Genomic DNA, 20,833 nt, shown 5'->3' with positions numbered 1-20,833 from the left:
ACAGCAGTGTTAACAGGATAGAACTTTTTGTAGTGTTCCAAGGACCAAGAGCATGAAAAGGGTAATAATAATAATCCACATTTTTCCAAGTTGAGGCATATAGAGCTGGTTTAGTTTCTGAAAACCATTTCCTTTCTGGAAATGATTTAAGACTAAGAGGAATAAGCAAGTAAAAGACTTTTCAAATCTTCAAGTGAGAAAGCACTTACTTTCACTGAAGAGGCAAACTAATGTCGGCTTTGTAAACTGCTCTGAAAATCATGAACACAAAAAATTCATCTCAACTCTTATCTAGCCATAAAAATAAAAAGACAGCTTCTCAGTTATCTTGTTACATATCACCACTCCCTTCAATTAACAGCAATTTCTTTAGAAGATGGTTTATAACCACATTTTAAAGTACTCAAGGACTCTGATAAATAGAATGCTATAAAATAAACCAACGTAGACATCTAAATTACTTTTAAATTAGCCAAGTGCACACAGAAATAAAGCATATTTCAGAGAATGCAGTTTCAACTTAAACAAAAAGCACATCTCACTTACCATCTGTGGGTCATTGGACCGGCTCACCCAACCAGATATTAACTTTAAAGTTTCCCTTTTCACTGTTCGCATACTTCTAATCAATGGCTGCTTTGTAACCATCTCACCTAAAAAATATAATTAAGTGGAATCCAACTTGACAATTAAAATTCTACATTGGTAATTACATGTGTTTCAGACACTGTTTTATTTACCGTTAAAAAACCTAAAGACATTTTTTAAAATCCTAAGACGAATTTATTGGGAAAATAAACTAAGACTAATTTTACAAGGAAAGGGGGCATGCAATTAGTTTAAAAAATTGTCGAGGGTTATCTGGAACATGAGAGGGGAGTTGATTTAAATCTGTGAGCAATAATGAATGCCTACCGTAAGGAATGTAGAACTGATATACAACATTCCAATAGAATTCAAAATCACTTACCATTAGCTTGGATAGCTGCAGAAATATTTTCACTGAGGCACTTGTATACATTAAGCATATCTAAATAAATTCTCCCAAGTTGAATTACAAAGGGGTGTCCAACAGCTTTGCAGGCTCTCACATTTGTTTTTAATATGCTACCAAGCTGCTTGACTGTTTCAGGATCTTTAAGTATATCCACATTCTGTGAAGGACAAAAAAAGAAATCCAATTATCATATGAATTATCCTTATAATCACTAAAGCAAAAAACACTGCCCACCTTATTCCTAATTTATAATCACATTTATAATTCCAAATAGTACACGCAAAATAAGTCTTCATTACCATGCCTATAACTAAGAATAGAGTGAAAGTCACAATTTACCATCAAAACAGAATAAAAATTTACCATGTATTTTTTAATGTGCAAAAACACAGATAAAAATCCTTATAAATCAGGCAAATATGTCAGAGGTACTGAATTCTGGACTTTTGTAAATAACACAATTCTTAAAATCTACTAGAACTTTTACAAAAAGTACTATAACTTACTTTGGTTGCCTGCTGGATTATGCTATCCCAAACTTGATTAGGGAGTAGCATATATTTTTCTATCAAATGTTCTTGTACTGTTTGGTCTGTTTGTGCACCAATCATGTATCCCACAGCTTCATAAAATGTATGGACCTATGTTAAAAGGAAGACATTTTATATTTACGAACCATGATAAGGAATGCCACACAAACAATTCACATCTGTAACTTAAACAAATTTTAAGTGTCAGATAGGAAAACAGCCTAACAAACTTCTAGTTAAATTTCTATCTCACTATGAAAACATAACCACAGAGATACTTGAACTGAATCCAGTAGCAGTGTTCTTTCAATTCCCATTAATGAATTCTGATGAAAACAGTAGCTACTTTCTAAGAAAAATATGCTAAGTGCTCCCACCATACCTGTTGAGGCTGAAGATCACAAATTATAGTGTTAATGTTGTTCAAAATCTCATCAATAAATGGCATTACTTCTCCAACCTGAACCTGAACAAAATGCCTGCGGCATTTCTGAGCTATTTTAATGAAAGTATCACAAGCCATGTCCTGGACTCCATCATGGGTCTCTAACAAAATAAAAACATTTATCAAAAAAGTTTGAAGAAAAATTGTTTTTGTTTAACAAAAATATCTAAATATAATATATTAAATAGAGAGGATTTACCATGCATGAATTCAAACAGCTTGTTAACCACAGTCTTCAAAAATTTCCAGTGAGCTCTTAAAAATCTTGGATATTGACCTACTATGTACATGATATTTGATGCAATGATAGCTTTATTATCTTTGCCTCTTTTCTGTTCACATAATCCTAATAGATCCTATGATACAAGAAAAATTTCAGTAATTTGTAATAAAACTTATATAATGGTTCCAGTTCATACAAATCACTTGCATACCTTTATAACAGTAACAAGAAATCGTTTTTCATCCTCTTCATGCATTGCTCCACTAATGGAGCCAATTGCCCAACACAATGTATTTAAATTTTTCCATGACCACTCTGTACCATTCACTTGATTGTGAAGCTTCTCAGTCATTATTCTTTCTGTATCTACATAATCCAGATGAGTAAGATAAACTACAAACGAAGGAAAAAAGTTTCAGATATTTCAAATGCAGAACTTAGCTATTAACAGATTTAGAAACTAAGTATACCACATTTCCTAAAATATTTCTACCCCAGAACAAAAATTATAAAATAAAAATTATAGTATTAACTTACCTAATGTTTCTCTCATATTCTTATACAAATTTATGGAATCTGTATCCTTCATGAATTCTCTTACAACTTCTCCCTGATCATTTTCTACAACCAATACTTCCTCTGGTTTAGCCATACGACTAACCATCAATAAACGGACCTATTCAACAATAAAGAAAAATCTGTTAGATCTTTGAAATAAGCCACATCAAACACAGCAATAAAAAATTAAAATATACGCACTTCACACCAACATAACAATACTATTCTCATATAAAAGAATAAACATTATGAAAATGTTATTCTACAAGCAATGATTCTGAAACTTTATCATGAATAAAAATCAACTGTTAAATTTCCAATATCTTCTCCAGAAACTGACTGATATGGGGTGGCCTCTTAAATCTGCATTTTTCTAACAAACTCATAGGTGGTACTGCTTCTAAAAGGACCACACTTTCACGAACCATAGCTCGTATATGATCTCTTTCATGTTCTGGTTTTCAACATGCATGAAGAAGTTGTTGGACTCTTTTTGCAGCATATTTATTTGGAAAGATTAGCCAAAAATAAAAGCTAGTACTTGCATTTAGTCCTCAAAAATCACAGCAATAACAGGAAAAGCATTCAACCACCCACTTTACTGTTACCTTGGATAAAACGGGCAAATACAGTTGTCTCCTGGGAGGAACATCAAAATGTTGACTTCCAGATAGTAATGGAGAGGCAGATGTAGAGAATGGACTCTCTCTATAGAGTTCAGCTGCCAAATGATTCCAGTACTCGAGACAAATCTTAAAGATTTCTGTTTCCTCCACTTCTGATACCAACAACATATAATGAAGGGCCTACAATGAAAAGCAAAACTATTAAAATAGTCCTTAGATATTATTAACCAAACTGCTTTCCACTCATTACATTAGAAATAAAAATCCATGTTGTATTTTACACAACTCTGAGGATTTACTATTCAGAAAAGACTGCAGAAATTCTCTAGAAGCAAATTCTGCTTTCTTCTGACGTGTCCTAGAACAACACTTCAAAAACCTTATGCAATCGTTGGTACCAACAATGAAAAGGTGGAAATGATCGAAATGTTCATCAAATGATGAACACACAAAATTAAAATATGCATACAATGAAATATCATTCAGCCATAAAAGAGGACGAAGTACTGGTATATGCTGTAACACAGATGAACCTTGAAAACATGGTAAATGAAAGAAGCCAATTATAAAAGACCAGATATTATGATTCCATTTACATGAATGGCTCAGAATAGGTAATTTCAGAGACAAAGAGAGGGGGATGGGGAGGAGAAAAATGAGAGTGACTGTATTAATGGGTACATCATCGCTTGTAGGTGATGAAAATGTTTTGGAACAGATAGATGACGGCTGATAACAGTGAATTGTATACTTTAAAAGAGATGGTTTTGTTATGTTACTTATACAGCTCAATTTTTAAATAAGGTTGTTTCTAAGATGTAGACTTTTCATCTTAGAAATGACATGGATACCTTTTAGAAATTTAATTTTGATCATAAATTAATGTTATTACATAGAACACAAAATCTGTAAACTCTGCTTAACCAGAATTTGGAACTGATAACATACATTTATAATGGAGAGCAGTAATAGGTAAGAATACATGTTGAAAGGTACATACATTTTAGAGCAAAGACACTTATTATTTTGCACAGAAGAATTTCAAAAGCCAAACGCTCCGCAAAGCCTACCTCCATGAGTGTTTCCCTGAGATTTAGTCTTTTTTCTATAAGCTGACCATGTTCCTTAAGAAACGTGCAGAGAAACAAACTGAGATTTTGAATAAAGTTCTGTTCATCATCTTTTCCATTTGAATATGCAAGTCGAATATTGGTATTTAAAGGAAGCATCTGAAAGTTTAAATGTGGGCTGTTAGTCTGCATTTTAAAACCAATAACAAAGAACACTATAACTAGCGTTAAGATTCCACTGCCATTTTACTATTAAAAAGAAAAAAAAAAAAAAGTTAAACAGCTTCTTCATTAGAATTCTCGTTATACCCACGCTTCTGTATTTGTGTGTCCTAGAGCTTTTGATGTTTCTTTTCCCCTTTAATGTTGAAAGTACTAAAATTTCCTCAAAGACTATCCTTTGAATTTTCCCCTGTATCAAATGTTTCTCTCCTTGATATTATTAAAAACGTAAAAATATTTAATTCAGATTATATATACAACATGTAGCATTATGATTAACCGTCTAGGTAATTTCATATATACCTAATCAAACTAGGACTGGACAATGCTTCGGTTCCGAGACATAAGGTCAGAAGCAGAGCTGATTGATATTAAATCCCAGATTTCTAAGCTTCTAAATTCTGTGGAAATGAATTACCATATTTTATATCGAGGATTTTTTTAAAAATGTTCATAAAAATTTCTAGTTTACTCTTAATTTTATATAATAAACACATAATCACATTACAACTGGTCTATTATGGTAAGTTGTGCTGAAATGGTTCAACTCCAACCCAACTTTTTCTAAGACACTAAAAGATAGTTTTTAAGCATATTTATTACCTGTTTTAGTTGCATCATTGTCAGTGTGAATAGTGTTACAAATTGTTCTTCATACTGGCTTACACTCACACCAGCAATCTCAGTGAGGCACTTCAGAGAGACATTTCGAAACATTGGAACATTCAAGAACTATTTTAATTAAAAAAAAAAAGGCAGCATAAAATTAAACGGCCTGAGACACTTTACTTAAAGTTAGTATTAAGAACAAAGAGTTTAATATCAGAAAGAGAAAAAAATGTTATAAATTGTCTATCAATAAAATGATGGCTCCAGTATTATAAATTCACATGTTAAAACACAATATTGCTTTATCAAGCCCTGAACTACAAAGCTCCAAATGTAAATTATAATTGCCTGTTTTTACAGAGCCACAATTAAGTACATAATTTATTTATTATAACAGCCAAGAAAACATCTGGAAAAATAATACAACCAACTGATGGTTATCTCTGGATAAACAATTATTAGACCTTATATAGGTGTTATATGCTACTGCTTTTAAATTATCAGAAAAAAACTCCCACAATTTCCATTTTGTAGAAACATTCTTTTATTTAACTCATTGTGACACATATATTGAACTGAAATCAAATCAAATCCGTTATTTGTTCACATGGAATTTGTGAAATTACACGATATAAGTGGGTAACAAGATTTTGACACTATTTTGAACAACTACTTGGAAACTGGAAAAGTTCTTCTGAGAAGGTTCATCATCTCAGAAACAAGGTTGGTTATGGCTATGAATGTCAAAGATTTTTCCACATGAAAGAGCATTACAAATTGAGAGTATATGCAACTACTCAGTGCATAGATAAAAAATTGAAATGTATTCACTATACCTTATAAATTAATGTGCTGATTAACTTGGTCTCAAAAATATATCCCAGTGGAATCCAGTTAAGAAATCTGAGCAATGTTTCCAAAGTTGCATGTACAAGTGGAGCATTTTGGGAATTTTCCTACAACAAAAACATACCTATAAATAATTATCTTCTTATAATTTTTATTTTAAAAAATAAAATTAAAAACACTTACCATCACAAACTGACACAACTGAAAGATTTGTGAGAATTCATTGCACATGCTAAAAAAAAAAGTGATCAGTTTAGAAAACAAATAGGAAAAACACTACTTACATATTAACAAATATTAAAAATTTCAGCAATTGGTCATTAAAAACAAATAGCACTAACATCAAAAGCTACAGTTATTAAAACTACATGTAATATCACTTTTAAAACTCATCTATAAAGACTGCTATACAGAAACTTCATTTCTTAGAGGTTTAGTATTTTTGTCACCATTATTGTAATAATATAAAACACTCTAGTCTTTATATAATCAACATAGATGACTCAAACTCTCCAAAATAAGTAGTGTTAGATCCCAAATCCTAAAATGTGTTTATACACCAAACCACAGGAAAAATGGTAAAGTCTGAAGCTAGTCTGACTACATTTAAAGGCATAAGGGTAATACATACTGTACTCCATTGACTTCAACAAGTTTTTATTATTAAGTGGAAAAAATAAAGTCTGGCATGTTTCTAGGGTTAACAAACAGGGAACTGATAAGATGCAGGACTAGTAACAATTCAGCTGACTATTGGATACAAGTCATTTTCCTTGGAACCTATAATTAAGTAGTCACCATATAAAATAGATCCAAAAAGTTGTTTCTGGGAACTCTTAACCTATATTCCTTTAACATGAGAGGTATGTTATTTTGCTGTGACGACAGAAGTATAATATCTAATCTTTGACACCACATGTACTTTTCAAGCCTCCAGACTGAGAATTTTAGACCCACTGTAGCACTACTTAAATTTATACTCAGAAACAATTAAAAGTAATTTAACATATCGATAATCAGTTTCTCAAAATTTTATCATGTATCTCAAAATTCCATTAAAAAGTTTGAGAAATTACTTAAAATTCTAAAACAAAACAATTACTTGCCTGTCTTTTAAATGCTTAGCTTTCACTTGGGTTATTTGTCCACTAGAGAAATCAAATACTTCTTCACTCAAGAGTTTAAGAATCACCATATTATTTTGACAAAGACTTTCACTGGTCCTACTTGCTCCAACAATGTCACTGATAAAAGTTGGCCAGTGTTTTGGCCATTCTTGTTTCAGTATCTAAAAAAGACATGTTAATTTTATTTCACTTTGTCAATGGCAAATAAACTTCAAAGAAACTGTATCATTCGAAAAGCAGGAGTATCAACCACTTTCCATTTTCTCCTTTGAGAAAAACAGAAATGTGCCATCCTTATAGAACACAATGGTACAAAGTATAACAGATAAAGTCCTCTCTTTCAAATGCCCCCATGACTCCTCTCAATTATCCCAACTGGTCTAATCTGGCTTTAATGTATATTCTTATCAATATCTGCTAGATAGCTATGTGCAAATTATCCTAGAAAACGCAAAGATCTAACTCTAACCATAAAAAGATGATGGACAGGGAAAGACGTTTTCTTGAAATATGGTAGAGTTTGGACATATAAACTTGGAAGAAAGGAAACATTAAACTTTGGGATACAGTCACTTTTGACCAAAAGCCTAATGACTACATTAGATTTTTAAGTCTATACTGTATACTTGGTGTACTAGGGATTTCACAACAAGATATTCTGTAACAGCACATTCAGACAGGCTTACCAACAAAAAGTCTTAGTATAAAAGCCAATCTAATCTAGTGACATATAAAAATACGTAAATACAAAATTTCTAAAGTTAGACTATATAAAGTTTGAAAAACCAACTAAGTATAGAGATTGATTTAAAAAACGTTGGATTCAACAGGCAATGGTTTATGAATTAAGACTGGCATACATGACATGAAAAGGAAATATGCACAGTACCAAGCAAATAAAATTTTAAACAAGTCCAATCCATTCTGGAGGCACAGAAGTGATGGGTTTACTGTATTTGATGTTTCCTACCACAGTAAATTAATAATTTCAAATGGTATAGTAGATTAAATATTATAGTTACTGTAAAGGCTACTATCACTACTTCTGTAAGATGTTAGTCTAGTTATTCAAAGTAGTAGGTTCAAATATTTTGTTCAAGTAATCAGCCTAACTGAAGCATTTAATTCTTCTCAGGAAAAGAGTGGATCAAGTAAAAGCTTACCTGAACAAGAATCATATTCAATTTCCCAATATACACCTTTTCCTTCTAAGAAAAGAAAAAAGTTTAGATTAAATGAGGGCCTAAAATAGGAGTAAAAAGAATATAAGCACAGGCAATCTCTCAAGAGAATGACTGCAGATCTATTGAAAATGATTGTGGATATGTGTCTGTAGGTGTTTGGTATCAGTATAAAGTTGAAAATTCAATGTTTAAATGATTTTACATCCTCTTAAAAAAACTCTTACCTCTACACAAGTTGGGTCAGATGACGTCTTGATAATGAGGCCAACAACATATTTTTTTATTCCTATGAAAAAAATTATTCAACACTTTTATAGCATGCTAATAAATCTCCAGGAACAAAAAAAACTGGGGAGGAAGAGGGCAGAGTAGAGTCAGATAATATACCCCAATCCCATCACCAATTTTGGCATTTTTGGAACATATTTTAATATACTACCCATTTAAATTTTTAGGTTATTTTTTGTTGTTAACCATTACAAAATAGACTTAACAATTATAAATTATTATCTTCTAAGATATTCTTTAATGCTATACCAGTCAAAGTACACAAAATCCGTGACTTTTAACTTAAAATACCACAGGACTAACATGTTATTTATTTAAATATAAACATGCATCCACTTATTTGTGGGTTAAAAATGCAAAAACCCTGATGTTTAACTTTGTAAGCACTATGATTAAGTTTATGGAAAATATTTCTAAATCAAGGTCAAGATATTGTTATCCCTTTCCAATTTAATAACATTAAGCTAATCCTGGAAATGAAATTTTAACTTCTTCCCCACTATACTGGGGGAAAAAAGAATTAAGAAGAAAGTTTGTAATGTTTTTTACTTAAGGATCCCTTAATAGTACAACCCAGTCTTTAAACAAGTAAGACCTCATGCTTTTGATTTTAATTTGCATCATTCAGAATTTACAGAGGATCTACCACAGGTCGCCTTAAATTTTAAAGTAATGTGGTGTACCTACATTAACACACTCAAAGGGTCTGAAGCAGGATTCCTAATCAAACAAATTATTTTCCACTACACAGACTATTCTCACATCTATTTAATTCAGACTTTGTCGTCAAATGATTTATGAAGATTTCCAATTTTCAGAGCTATCTGAACTTTGGAAATACAGATGTGTTCCAAGCCTCATCTAACAAATCAGAACAATGGACTCAAATTGTCATCAAAAAGGGATCTGCTGAGAAATTTACCTATAAGAATCAACAGGAAATATAGCCAACTTGAAGGCAGCAAAATACTCATTTGATTGTAAAACTACCAAAATATAGTAACCTTCATAATTTAAAGTATTAAATTCGCTGTTTTACCTATGGTTCCCCTTTATTGCTACTAAAAAAGTTTCTATTTAATACGGTGAAACTGGCCATTTCCTTTCATGTCCCAAATAAAAACCTTAAAAAAAAAAAAAACACTAATTAGAAAAATTTCCCTAATTGTGGAAAAAATTTATTAGAACAAAGCCAAATATAATGAAATCAATGAAAAAATGTTAAGTTGTATCAATATTCATGGTTTAAGAAATATAAAAACAATGGTTGTTAGTTTTAAAAATTTTCTTAACTAGTGCATACAAACATAATTTAGTGAAAACTATCTCATTTCCATTTCTAAAAGTCAGTTTATTAGGCAAAGACAGTACTAACTTCTATAGGCAAGACCCACCAATGAACACTAAAATGAATGGACAAGTCTTCAGGAGAAATGGGATATCTGCATAGTCTTAAATCATCTCCCCAAGTTCTTGATACTTATCACTTTCAAAGTGAAAAATAATAATTTTGTAAATAAAAAACCAGCAGGCAACAGCATAACCAACTGATAAAGGTTAATAAAAGAACAGTTAAAACATATTGCTATATGGACCCCCAGGTTTGGTGAACTGAGGAGACAACATCACTTGTAAATCTTGCTAAAAAAAAAAAAGTGAAATTCATTCTAATCATGAGAAAATAACCTAAATTGAAATACACGATACAAATTAACTGACCAGAACTCAACTGTCAAAGGCATATCAAGTAGGAATCAAGAACTGTCTAAGAGACTTAATGAAAAATTAAATAATTTGTAGAATAGAAAGAGAACATAAGAGAGAAAAACTTATGAAATCTGAATTAGGGCCCATGGTTAATAGTACTGAACCAATATAAATTTTTGGGTTTTGATCATTTTACTATGGTTGTATAAGTTAGTATTTAGGATAAACTAAAACGTGTAAATGTATTCTATACTTTTTTGGGCAACATTTCTATTCTAAATATTACGAGGCTTTGTGGACACAAAATAATATCAGGTCTAGTTTTTAAATAAGATGATGTTTAAAAATCAAACAATTAGAGGAATCAAATTTATTTTAAACCTAGTACTAAATTATATCATTTAGGATAACCCACACAACAATCTCATGTGCCCTTAATCTCCATCAGATCTAATCAAAACATAATTCTGGTACCACTAAACTTTCTGTTCTTTATACAAAATTAGTCATTGAGGCCCCCAAAATAAAGGGCAATTCTAAAAAATATAAAAAGTATCCCTCTGAAACCTAATCCAGGCAACACAAGTTTTAAACCAAAAATAAAAATACAGCCTATTCTGATTAAATGACTGACAATACAATGTTAGTAAGAAATTCTGTAGCTTTTTTCTAAACCTGTCCTAAGCAATAGACAATGTCTAAAACTACTGCTGCTGTCTAGTTGGAATATTTGATTTGGAGGCTTCTCTCAGCCTCAAGGAATACAAAAGAGGATCAAACAGATCCTTCAACTTCTGTTACTGATTAAGTCATTAATTATCTGTGTCCTCTTCAGAGGCTTCTAAAATTTGCTGGGGGGGTAAAAGATGAAAATAAGATAAAAGCAAAAATAAGTAATCAAAAAACGGGAAGGTCCCACAGACAACGAAGTTTCAATTTAGTGTGTTCACTCTACCAAGATCATAACTTCTATCCTTTCACAAAAGATTGGAACTATATATAACAACACCTTTTGGATAAATACTGCTGCCCTTTTAATGTGTCTAGAATCTCCCACTGTTAGGTACCAGAGCTTATTTAATCAAGTACCTTAACTCCTTCCCCAAATTCCTTCCTGTGGTTTATCCCCCCAAAATTTTAAAAGCAGCTGCTCAATTAAGAAGTGTTTTAATTGTGAATTGCATCTTTAAAAAAAAAAAAAAAAGGAAAAGTGTTATTTATGCATATCAAGGTAGAAAAGCCAAATAAGCAACAGAAAAAGCTCTGCTTGAGATGTGACAGAAAATCAGCTAAGATTTGACAGAAAATGGCACATTCCCAGTGTTATTCTTTGTGACAAATGAATTATTGTCCATTAGTTGCATACATGACATTTATGTAAAACAAATTTCTTTTAGTACTCCTCTTTAAAGATTTCATTCAGTAAAAAAAATATTAATCTGAAATTATGTTTCCAATTATGTATATGTGAAGAAGCTGAGATTATTTATTCCAGCAGCTTTCTAAGCTCTTCCTTGGGAATCAAGATACTTTGATTGTATTTTAAAAATAATCAAGAACATTCCACTGACAAGATCTAAGTTTTACGTCTTTGACAAGTTCAATTATGTTCTTGTATAGTTACTATGTCATCACATTTTTCAAAGGATTCATATGATGATTTAGCATTCTTATTTTCATATTCATAGGCCCCCATTCTATTCCCAATAAGAAAAAATTCACCTCCAAACTTTTAAAACTAAACCCTCAAATTATTTATTAAAAAGTGTTACTTTTTAAAAGAAATCCAGTCATGCGTAATTTCTTCAAAACAACATATGCTAGTATAAAAATGCCTAACTAGTCACTGGAAGGCAGCTTATGCTAAAATTTTCCAAATCCAAGAGTTTATGGCATTTATCTTTTATAATCCAACTTTCTTTTCTCAATGTCAAGAAAAATGTCATTGACAGTCTCATTTCAAATAGAGCAATGTCAAAGAGTCAATACAAACTTATTAAGTGGACAATATCAACTTCAGCTTAGCTAAAAAGGTGAGATTTAATAAATCCCACACTGACCTACAAGTTACATATCATCCTGCAAGTTATTTACACAGCAATATTAATCTTATCCCCCAGGAACATCTTTCAAATACTGGATCTACTTAAAGATAGAATGAAGAAATGCATTACTGAACCTGATTTTCATAAAGAGCATTCATTAAAACTCTTCAAAACAAGAATTTAATAACACTAACTACAACATATTGCAAGTGACATATTCCCATGGAAGCAAAAGCCCTGCTTTCAAAATTTAAACTGTAAGAGTTGAACATTAGCATCTTATCTAATCTAAGGTTAGATTGCCAAGCAGTAAATTTTCAACCAAATACAGGATTCTACCTATTAAGAGAAAACTGCATTCATAGACAAATATGTACAATATGTGAGTAAAATAGTTGTACATTCTGATTATTCTTGGTCAGTGGCTAATTTTCATATATGACTAAAAATAGAAAGCCTTATCTTAATACACTATTACAAAAGTAAAACCACAATGACAAATTGAATTCAATTCAGTTTCAATCACTATGCAATATTTAAAGTATACAATTAATTTCAGTTTAAAATGTTTACTCTAATGAAAATTTGGTATATCCCTCCATCAAAGCCATGTAAAAATGAAAGGCTCTTTTCCTGTGTCAGAAGACATTTATTACGAACATTTGTCTATTTAAACTACCAACACTGAATTATCAGAGAGTAAAATATAGTGCTCTAAAATATCTCCTCTTTCCCTCTTATTGTCCAAAGGGATACAGAATATTGTCCCTCACTCAGTAACATACTTGTGACAACAGCAAAATAAGAGACAAATAGCTAAAAACAATCCAAAAGCAGCGGCTCTTAACTAAGGGATCTCATAGGCTAGAATCAGACTAAAATAGTGCCTACATGTTTAGTATTTTTAAGAGGAATGATCTACAAGAACATTCACCATTTTTAAAAGGGGTTATGGCCTCAAACAGATACTGAACTCTAAAAGATATGTAGAAATTAAAATTTTAAGTTTATAGCATCATTTAAACAGCCAAAAGGTGAAAACAGCCCAAATGTCCATCTGTAAATGAATGGATAAAATGTAGTGCGTATCTATATAATATATAACGGGATTATTATTTGACCTTTAAAAAGAATGAAATTTTGATGCATGCCACAACACAGATGAACCCTGGAAACATGCCAAGTAAAATAAACCACAGAAACAAATATGGCATGAATGCATGTATGTGTTACCCAGAACAGGCAAATTCAGAGATATAAAGTAGAACAGTGGTTAACAGAAACTGGGGATAGTGCATAATAGTGCTAATGTTTAATGAGTAGTTTCAATGTGGAATGATGAAAAAATTCTGGAGATGTGATAATGGTCGTGCAATATTGTGAACGTAGTTACTGACTATACATTTAAAATGGTAAAGAGTTATATACATTTTATCACAATTTTATGAAAAAATTAATAATTTTCCTCATAACAAAAATATCAATTTTATTAAAATCCACCCTCTTTGAATAAAGTCTGCCTGTAAGTGGTTTCTATTTCCTACGGCTATGTGCATGCAAGCTAAGTATTAGGTATTGTTAAGTCTCAAGTAATAATCTCTTATGGAAAACCAATACAATTGGGAAACTTTGGAGAGACCGAAATGTTACCTTAACCAGAAGTGGTAGGAAATTACTTTCTGTCAAATATGATACTGAACCAGAACATTCTGAAAACTGCCTTGTTTTTTAAGATATAAAATATATAATTAATATTAGCGATCTTCCTTTTATTAACCCATCATGCTGTAAAACTGGCAAAAATTTACAAGTAGCAACACCTGTCAGATATGAGATGAGACTGAAAATACATATATTGCATTCGGGGTGAGAAGGAGAAGGAATTTCTTAATAATTTACTTTAGACACAAGCTTAAGAGCCCTAAAACTTAAATTTTTCTTTTCATAATTATGAACAAAGGAAACAACCACCATCTCTGTTCATTAGGGAGTAATAATATCAACAATGTGAAAGAATGCTCAACAGCATTAGTCATTAAAAAAATGCAAATTAAACCCATGAGAAGCCATTGTACAGACTATAATGCTCAGAATTATAAACAATGACCATACTGAGCATCAGTGAAGATGTGAAGCATATTCATATACTGCTAATGAGAACGTGAAATAATACAACCATTTTGGAAAACAAAACAGTTGGATGGGCAGTTAAACATACAGCTACCATATGATTCAGCCAGTCTACTCTTAGCTAAACTGAGTGACAGAAAGCAGATTGAGGGGTGAGAGAGGGAGAAGGTAATCATAAAAGTGAAGTTTCTGATTATAGTGGTAATTTCACAGGCGTATGCCTAAGTCAAAGCTTATTAAATTGTACCCTTTAACATTTGTAGTTTATTATGTATGTCAAATATACCTCAATAAAACTTAAAAATAAATAAATAAATGAAAAAATTTAAAAGCCAGCATTGCTTCAAGGTAACAAACATATTAAACATGTGATCTTCAGTATGAGACATTTTAAGCATGGGAGTGACCTGATTAGTTCTGTTTTAAAAATACGCCAAATCTGTTGTGGTGACCATAGTATAAGGTACACACAAAAGTGAATATTAAAGAGTCCAGTTAGGCAACTATTGCAGAAATTTTTTTTCAAGATAACTTGAGACTAGAATATGGTTATTTCGTGAAATGGAAAGAAATGGAGATATTTTTGTGCAAAAAGAAACTGACAACACACATTCTGTGTTTGTTTATACTTATCGCCTAGAAGCACATTACATCTCTTATATTCCAATAACCTTGGCAAGACAGTCAAGACTCAAAGAGGTGAAATAATTTAATGCAGTATCATACAATAAATTTACCATGTGCCTCATTCCAGAGGAAACACTGTATAAAACCTCATGGGTAATTAGTTTTGGTCTGTCAACTCCCTAAATTGTAACGGAACTGTACAACTCAGAAACTTTAATTGTCCAACTATCTTTAAGCAACCAAACTTCCAAAATGTCCAATTACGACTTTACCACTTTGGACTATTTACTTCATTAATTCGCCATTCCTTTTTCAATGTCAGCAAATTCATATCTATCTTATGAAATGATCTATAAAGATATGCTCTAACAGATTAAAACATGATCTGTTTTAAATTTAAAAATAGAGATACTTTCACAGAGATAGTTTCCCCTCCCCCCACCAAGGAGCAATAAAGGAATCTTAGTATCTTCCTCCATCCTTCTTTATGGTTTGAAATTTTCTAAACCAAGTACAAAAATTATTTTTAAAAAGGGAGGGATGTACCTGGACAATGAAAGCTGATATGCAGCCAAAATAAGAGATTCAACACCAATGACAGTCCTAGTGTGTTGTGTGTTTGTGTGTGAATAGTAAATATGCCATCTGGAAACTAGTCTACTTCACATGAGGCATCTAACCTAGTCCACAATTGTTAGGGGTTCTCCTGACAAAGTGCTTTACACAAGAGGCCTAAATTAAAAATTTCATTACTCTAAAAGAACATGTGAAAATTAACATGTGCTTATGGACAAGAACCTGAGATCAAATAAAAGTGCTAAACTGGAAAAAAAAATGCAGGCAGCTTATTTTGGCTTGCTGTTTGTGCAGCCAAACTTGTTTCCTTTAAAATACAACAAGCGTTGCAATTTGTATGAATGAGCTTTTCTAAAGGGCCCAACCTGACCATCAGTCCCTTCTTTTAGCATATGCAACACTCGTTATACATACCTATTTAATGCTCATATTATTTTTACATACATTTCATTTTTCTACGCATAGCATTTTGATGTAAGGATATATATTTTTAGTACTTCACAGTCCTTTGTACAAAGCAATATATGCTCCAGGTAAACAAATATATATACTAAGGAAGTTGGACAAATAGTAACAAGTGGTAATGACAGCTTTAAAAGACATGAGAATTATAAACAAAAAGAATGTATACAGTATTTGGGGGGTTATACTGATTCATTTCCAATACCAAAGTTATTTAAGGATGAAGGAAAATTAATATTTGGTAATGTTACTATATTTCCTAAAACACAAAATCTTAAGATTGGGAGAAGCCCCCAAGATTGACAATGTTAAAAAGAATTATAAAATTAGTAAAGTATTGAATTTATTTTCCGTTTTACAAATGAGGTCAATTACCTTAAAAACAAGATTAATAAATCCATCATAAAAAGTTAGAGCTGCATATCTAAATCTAAGGCTCACTAACATTTTCTGGGAGCCATTATGCATGCTCTTCCAACAATAAGCCTCTGAAAGACCCTAGAAGTTGCACCACACTCCTCCATGTAATGACTTCATGGAATGACAACCATATGTGGGTGACAAAGTAACTTCAGGTACTTTGAGAAGTTCACGCCCCACTAATCTTCACACTAGTGTTGAAGGGAAATGCAAGGAGTAGGCAATTTTAATAGGCGTTTTTAAAATAACTATTGTTTGCAGAGAAACGAAGAAATTATTTCACCAACACCAAATAAGAACACATGAATTAAACAGAATTCTCAAGTCAGGCAGAATCATCACCCTCCAGTTTTTTTTCAAACAAGATGACAGACTTAAAAAGGAAACAGTCTTATACCCCTTGGAATACTGTATATTGGATACTCACATGTTAATATATGGGAATTCTTATGACTTTATGATAAAAAAAACAAACTATACCACTCCCATTCATGTAGAAAACTAAAAATGTCAAATCCTCAGGGAGACCTTTAGCCTCTAATTCTGTCAGTAACAAATACAACCGTGACTTTGATAAACTAGTATAATTTTAAACTGCTTCATTTTAAAGCTAGAAAAGGTCAGAGAAGATCATCTAGTACAATCCTTATGTGTTAATAAGCAGAGGTCTAGGTGTTTAGTAACAAAAGAGGAACTTAAATTACACTATAGTAAACTGGTACTGAAGTAAAAAAGAAAACATCTTTTTTTTGGTATGGTAAGCCAAGGCCAAAGTAGTTTGAGGCTCAAACCACACTGAAGTATAAAGAATAAGGACTGCACTGAAGTTTCCTAAAGAGCAATGAAGACATATGAAAGATCTATTTCTGTGTCACAGTCAAACTTATTATGAGTTTCTAAGGTCACAGAACATGATCTAAAATGGTTTCAACCCCAAATAAAACATTTAAAGAAATAGAAAGCACTATTTCCTCCTGCACTATCGTACTTTATGTTTGGTTTACAGTACATTACGAATGTTGCCATTAAGACTTGTCTCATTCACCTTTAAATATGCTAGAAAGATGTCTAGATTAAATCAGACTGAGTAAATCCAGGACTATCCCACCATAAAGATAACATGAGAAAACAGGTGAAAAACAACATTTTAAAGATCAATAGTCAGTCAAAGAAAAGGAACAAATATGAATAGAAGAAAACGCCACCAAAAGCAGTATACCCCCAACTCCTATTTATATTTTTCAGAGCTAAACAAGTGACATAAAGTAGGTAATATAAGTAGTATGTGAAAGACGTAAGTAGCTGAACTCTAAGGGACTAACCTTGTCCCAGGTTTTAAAATGACTATATTTACCAATATAGTACAAAGGGTAAAGAACCTAATAAACATCCTGCCCTGCCACATCACCACATCTTCATTTTCTGATCTTTCCTCATTTTAGATGTCAATCTCTTATAAGGCATACCCAGAATTTCAAAAGGGACTGTGATTTTTAAATTTTGTTGTTTTTTCCTTTGCTCTTTTAAATTGGTGTATTATTCCATGTGTTACATGTTTATTACTTGTCAGTTACTGTCTGGTGAGCTTAAAAACAATGTTCAAGAGTACATATTTGAATTTCATTCACTTCAGATATGGTTCACAATTACCTATGAGCTGATATTTTTCACGATACCTACTATAAAAATTTTGACCAGTCTGGTCTGCTCTTTCCCCAAAAAGAACCTAATAAACATCCTGCCCTGCCACATGATGAAATCAGTAATCTCCATTAGAGCGTAATAAACTACCAGATTCAATACACCCACTACCCAAATACTCAACTATAATAAAAATGCCAGGAATAATGAAATTCTGAATTTACAATTCTTTAAAACACTTTCCTACCTTCACACTGGTTCCTTGGAAGAATCTTCCACCTTGTTTTTATCACATTTTCCAAAATTTGTAGTCCATAATACTGAAAATTGGAGAATAGAAGCATGTGAATATACTGCTGTAAGACTGGCAACTTTCAGGATTCACAAATGGACAGACATTCACACATTTACATCTAAAGTTTCAAAAACATTATGCTACCAAGTTTAATTACATATATTAAACAAGAATCTATTCACCCATATACTGAGTTTTCATGCATTTTCCTCATTTTATTGTTTACTACTCTATTTAATGTCCTGCTGTTTATACATGCTCACACCAGGAAGAAAAACCAAATAAAAAGCCCTTTAGCAGCCAAATGGGCTTATCTGTAGAAGGAAAAGCAGCAGCCAGATATGAATTCACAGCATAAATGACTGCTCATAGTCATAAAGGCTCACGTACTTTAACACAACCAGGCTCCTAAGAATTTAGCAGCTTGGATGCTCTCAAGCTTCCTACCATCCTCTAGGAGTTGTAAGCTCTCAGCCAAGCATTAAAGTATGGTCACAGATACTTTCTATAAAGTGTTTACAAACATCACTGGTGTGTTACTTAAGGAGCAGCAAGACAGCCCATGGGTTTAATTTTAAAATTTCACCCCACCCTTACAGTTGCTATTTCTACTAATTTAAAGATAAACTTTTGTGCACAGTCAAAATAATACACAAATGGATGTTGCAATCTGTATCTACCTTTCAGGTATTCCTTCCTAGTATAAAAGTCGTAACTAAAAAAGTAAGAAAGTTAATAAATACAGATACCACTTTCAAGCCATTTTGTCCCTCCTGCTAACTACCCACTCTAAATAATCAACAATGTTTATAACAATATATATAATGCTATAAGAATTAAAACTCAAAATTATTACCATGACCAATTAGTGTGGATAGACAGGAAGAAGAAAAAGGACAAATATGTTGTGGTGTGTTTTAACTGTTTGATTTAGGGAAGAATCAGCTACAATACCTGAAAGGTAAACTCACTTGTATACAGACATATAACCTCAGATTGCAAGTTTTGGCTGAGAATAAGAGTTCATCTTTAAAATGGTTAGTCATCACACAATAAAATAGGAGCATTAGTATTTCAACCAAAGGGATCATGTGAATGCTCATTTTATCCAAAGCACAATATAGACTGTCCCAAACTACATTGTGCTCAAACAGTAAGTGTTTTTGCTGTTTTCTTTCATTTTAACATTTCATACTTTCAGGAAAATTTTGCCATTTCAACTCAAATCCTACATTTGCAGAACATTCCTTTAAAAGACTTCCAAAATAAAACAAGGCCAAAGCAAATTCTGAAAATACAAATTTGATGTCATTAAAGGGTTTCATAATCAGCAGTAAATAGTGAAGTTTTCTATCCTGTTTATACCTCTCTATAGCTCTAGGTTTCAGAAAAATGCAAATAAAAGCAAAAATGGAAGTTTCTGATGGACTGAAATTCTACATTAACTTAAAAAAAATACTACCTTAAAAACTTTAATTTCATACACATAAAATCAGATTGTCAAAAGTTTTATTTAGCAAATCAAAACAATGTACTTTGGACTACACATCCTCTTGCTAATTCTCGACTAATTAAAAAGACTCTAAAAACATTATAAAACAAGCACACATTAAATAAACCAGTAAGTAGTAATTGGAAAATGTTTTTCAGCTTATACTTTTTAATTGAAGGATAATCCCCCCTTCCTTTACTCTTATATTTATTTACTTATTCATGTTTGACACTTTGTTACCTAAATTACCTACTTACTAACCTCTGGTCTTTTTTTCAACTGTAAAACGGTAGCAAACGCTTGCAGAAGGGACAATTCATATTTTCATCTTTCTGCCAAGGGGGCTAAGGCAAGAAGCCCAATAAAAGCTTTTACAAGTTAGGTCAAAGGAATACATAGATCACCATCATAATACCCTAAAACCCAATCTCTCCTACACGGTAAAGACTCTACACATGAAAAGAATTCACGTTTCTTTGAAAATGGGTATTTTGATTAAAAAATCTGAAGTGACAGCCAAAGGTGAAGGCCAATGATCAATGACTACTTTGGAAATAGCCATAAATAATGCAAACAGTATTCTAAATAATTACATTTCTGCTTTACATTTCAGGACTTGAGAAATCCACTGCTGAGTTATGAAGATGAGGGACAGATAACAGCAAAGACTAAATGAAAAAATAAATGCATGAAATGATCCCTATGGTAGA

General features: G+C 31.9%; 1 protein-coding gene across 3 annotated transcripts in view; it reads right to left on the bottom strand.

Moving 5' to 3' along the window:
• XPO1 (exportin 1) overlaps positions 1–20,833 on the bottom strand; it is a 36,507-nt gene that overhangs the window by 5,425 nt on the left and 10,249 nt on the right. For all 3 annotated transcript variants that reach the window (XM_006909567.3, XM_025045072.1, XM_025045073.1), the window contains 16 exons: positions 18,584–18,656; positions 8,665–8,726; positions 8,420–8,464; positions 7,236–7,417; positions 6,313–6,361; positions 6,117–6,236; positions 5,275–5,403; positions 4,450–4,608; positions 3,362–3,559; positions 2,733–2,871; positions 2,407–2,588; positions 2,172–2,328; positions 1,910–2,073; positions 1,504–1,638; positions 971–1,154; positions 547–653 (listed from right to left, as the gene is read on the bottom strand). In XM_006909567.3, the coding sequence (XP_006909629.1) occupies positions 547–653; positions 971–1,154; positions 1,504–1,638; positions 1,910–2,073; positions 2,172–2,328; positions 2,407–2,588; positions 2,733–2,871; positions 3,362–3,559; positions 4,450–4,608; positions 5,275–5,403; positions 6,117–6,236; positions 6,313–6,361; positions 7,236–7,417; positions 8,420–8,464; positions 8,665–8,726; positions 18,584–18,656 (2,085 nt within the window). The remainder of the gene's footprint in view (positions 1–546; positions 654–970; positions 1,155–1,503; positions 1,639–1,909; positions 2,074–2,171; positions 2,329–2,406; positions 2,589–2,732; positions 2,872–3,361; positions 3,560–4,449; positions 4,609–5,274; positions 5,404–6,116; positions 6,237–6,312; positions 6,362–7,235; positions 7,418–8,419; positions 8,465–8,664; positions 8,727–18,583; positions 18,657–20,833) is intronic.

The sequence above is a fragment of the Pteropus alecto genome, unplaced genomic scaffold, assembly GCF_000325575.1.
Source record: "Pteropus alecto unplaced genomic scaffold, ASM32557v1 scaffold131, whole genome shotgun sequence".
NCBI lineage: Eukaryota > Metazoa > Chordata > Mammalia > Chiroptera > Pteropodidae > Pteropus > Pteropus alecto.
The sequence above is the reverse complement of the archived record's forward strand: the minus strand, read 5'-3'. Positions and strand labels throughout refer to the sequence as shown.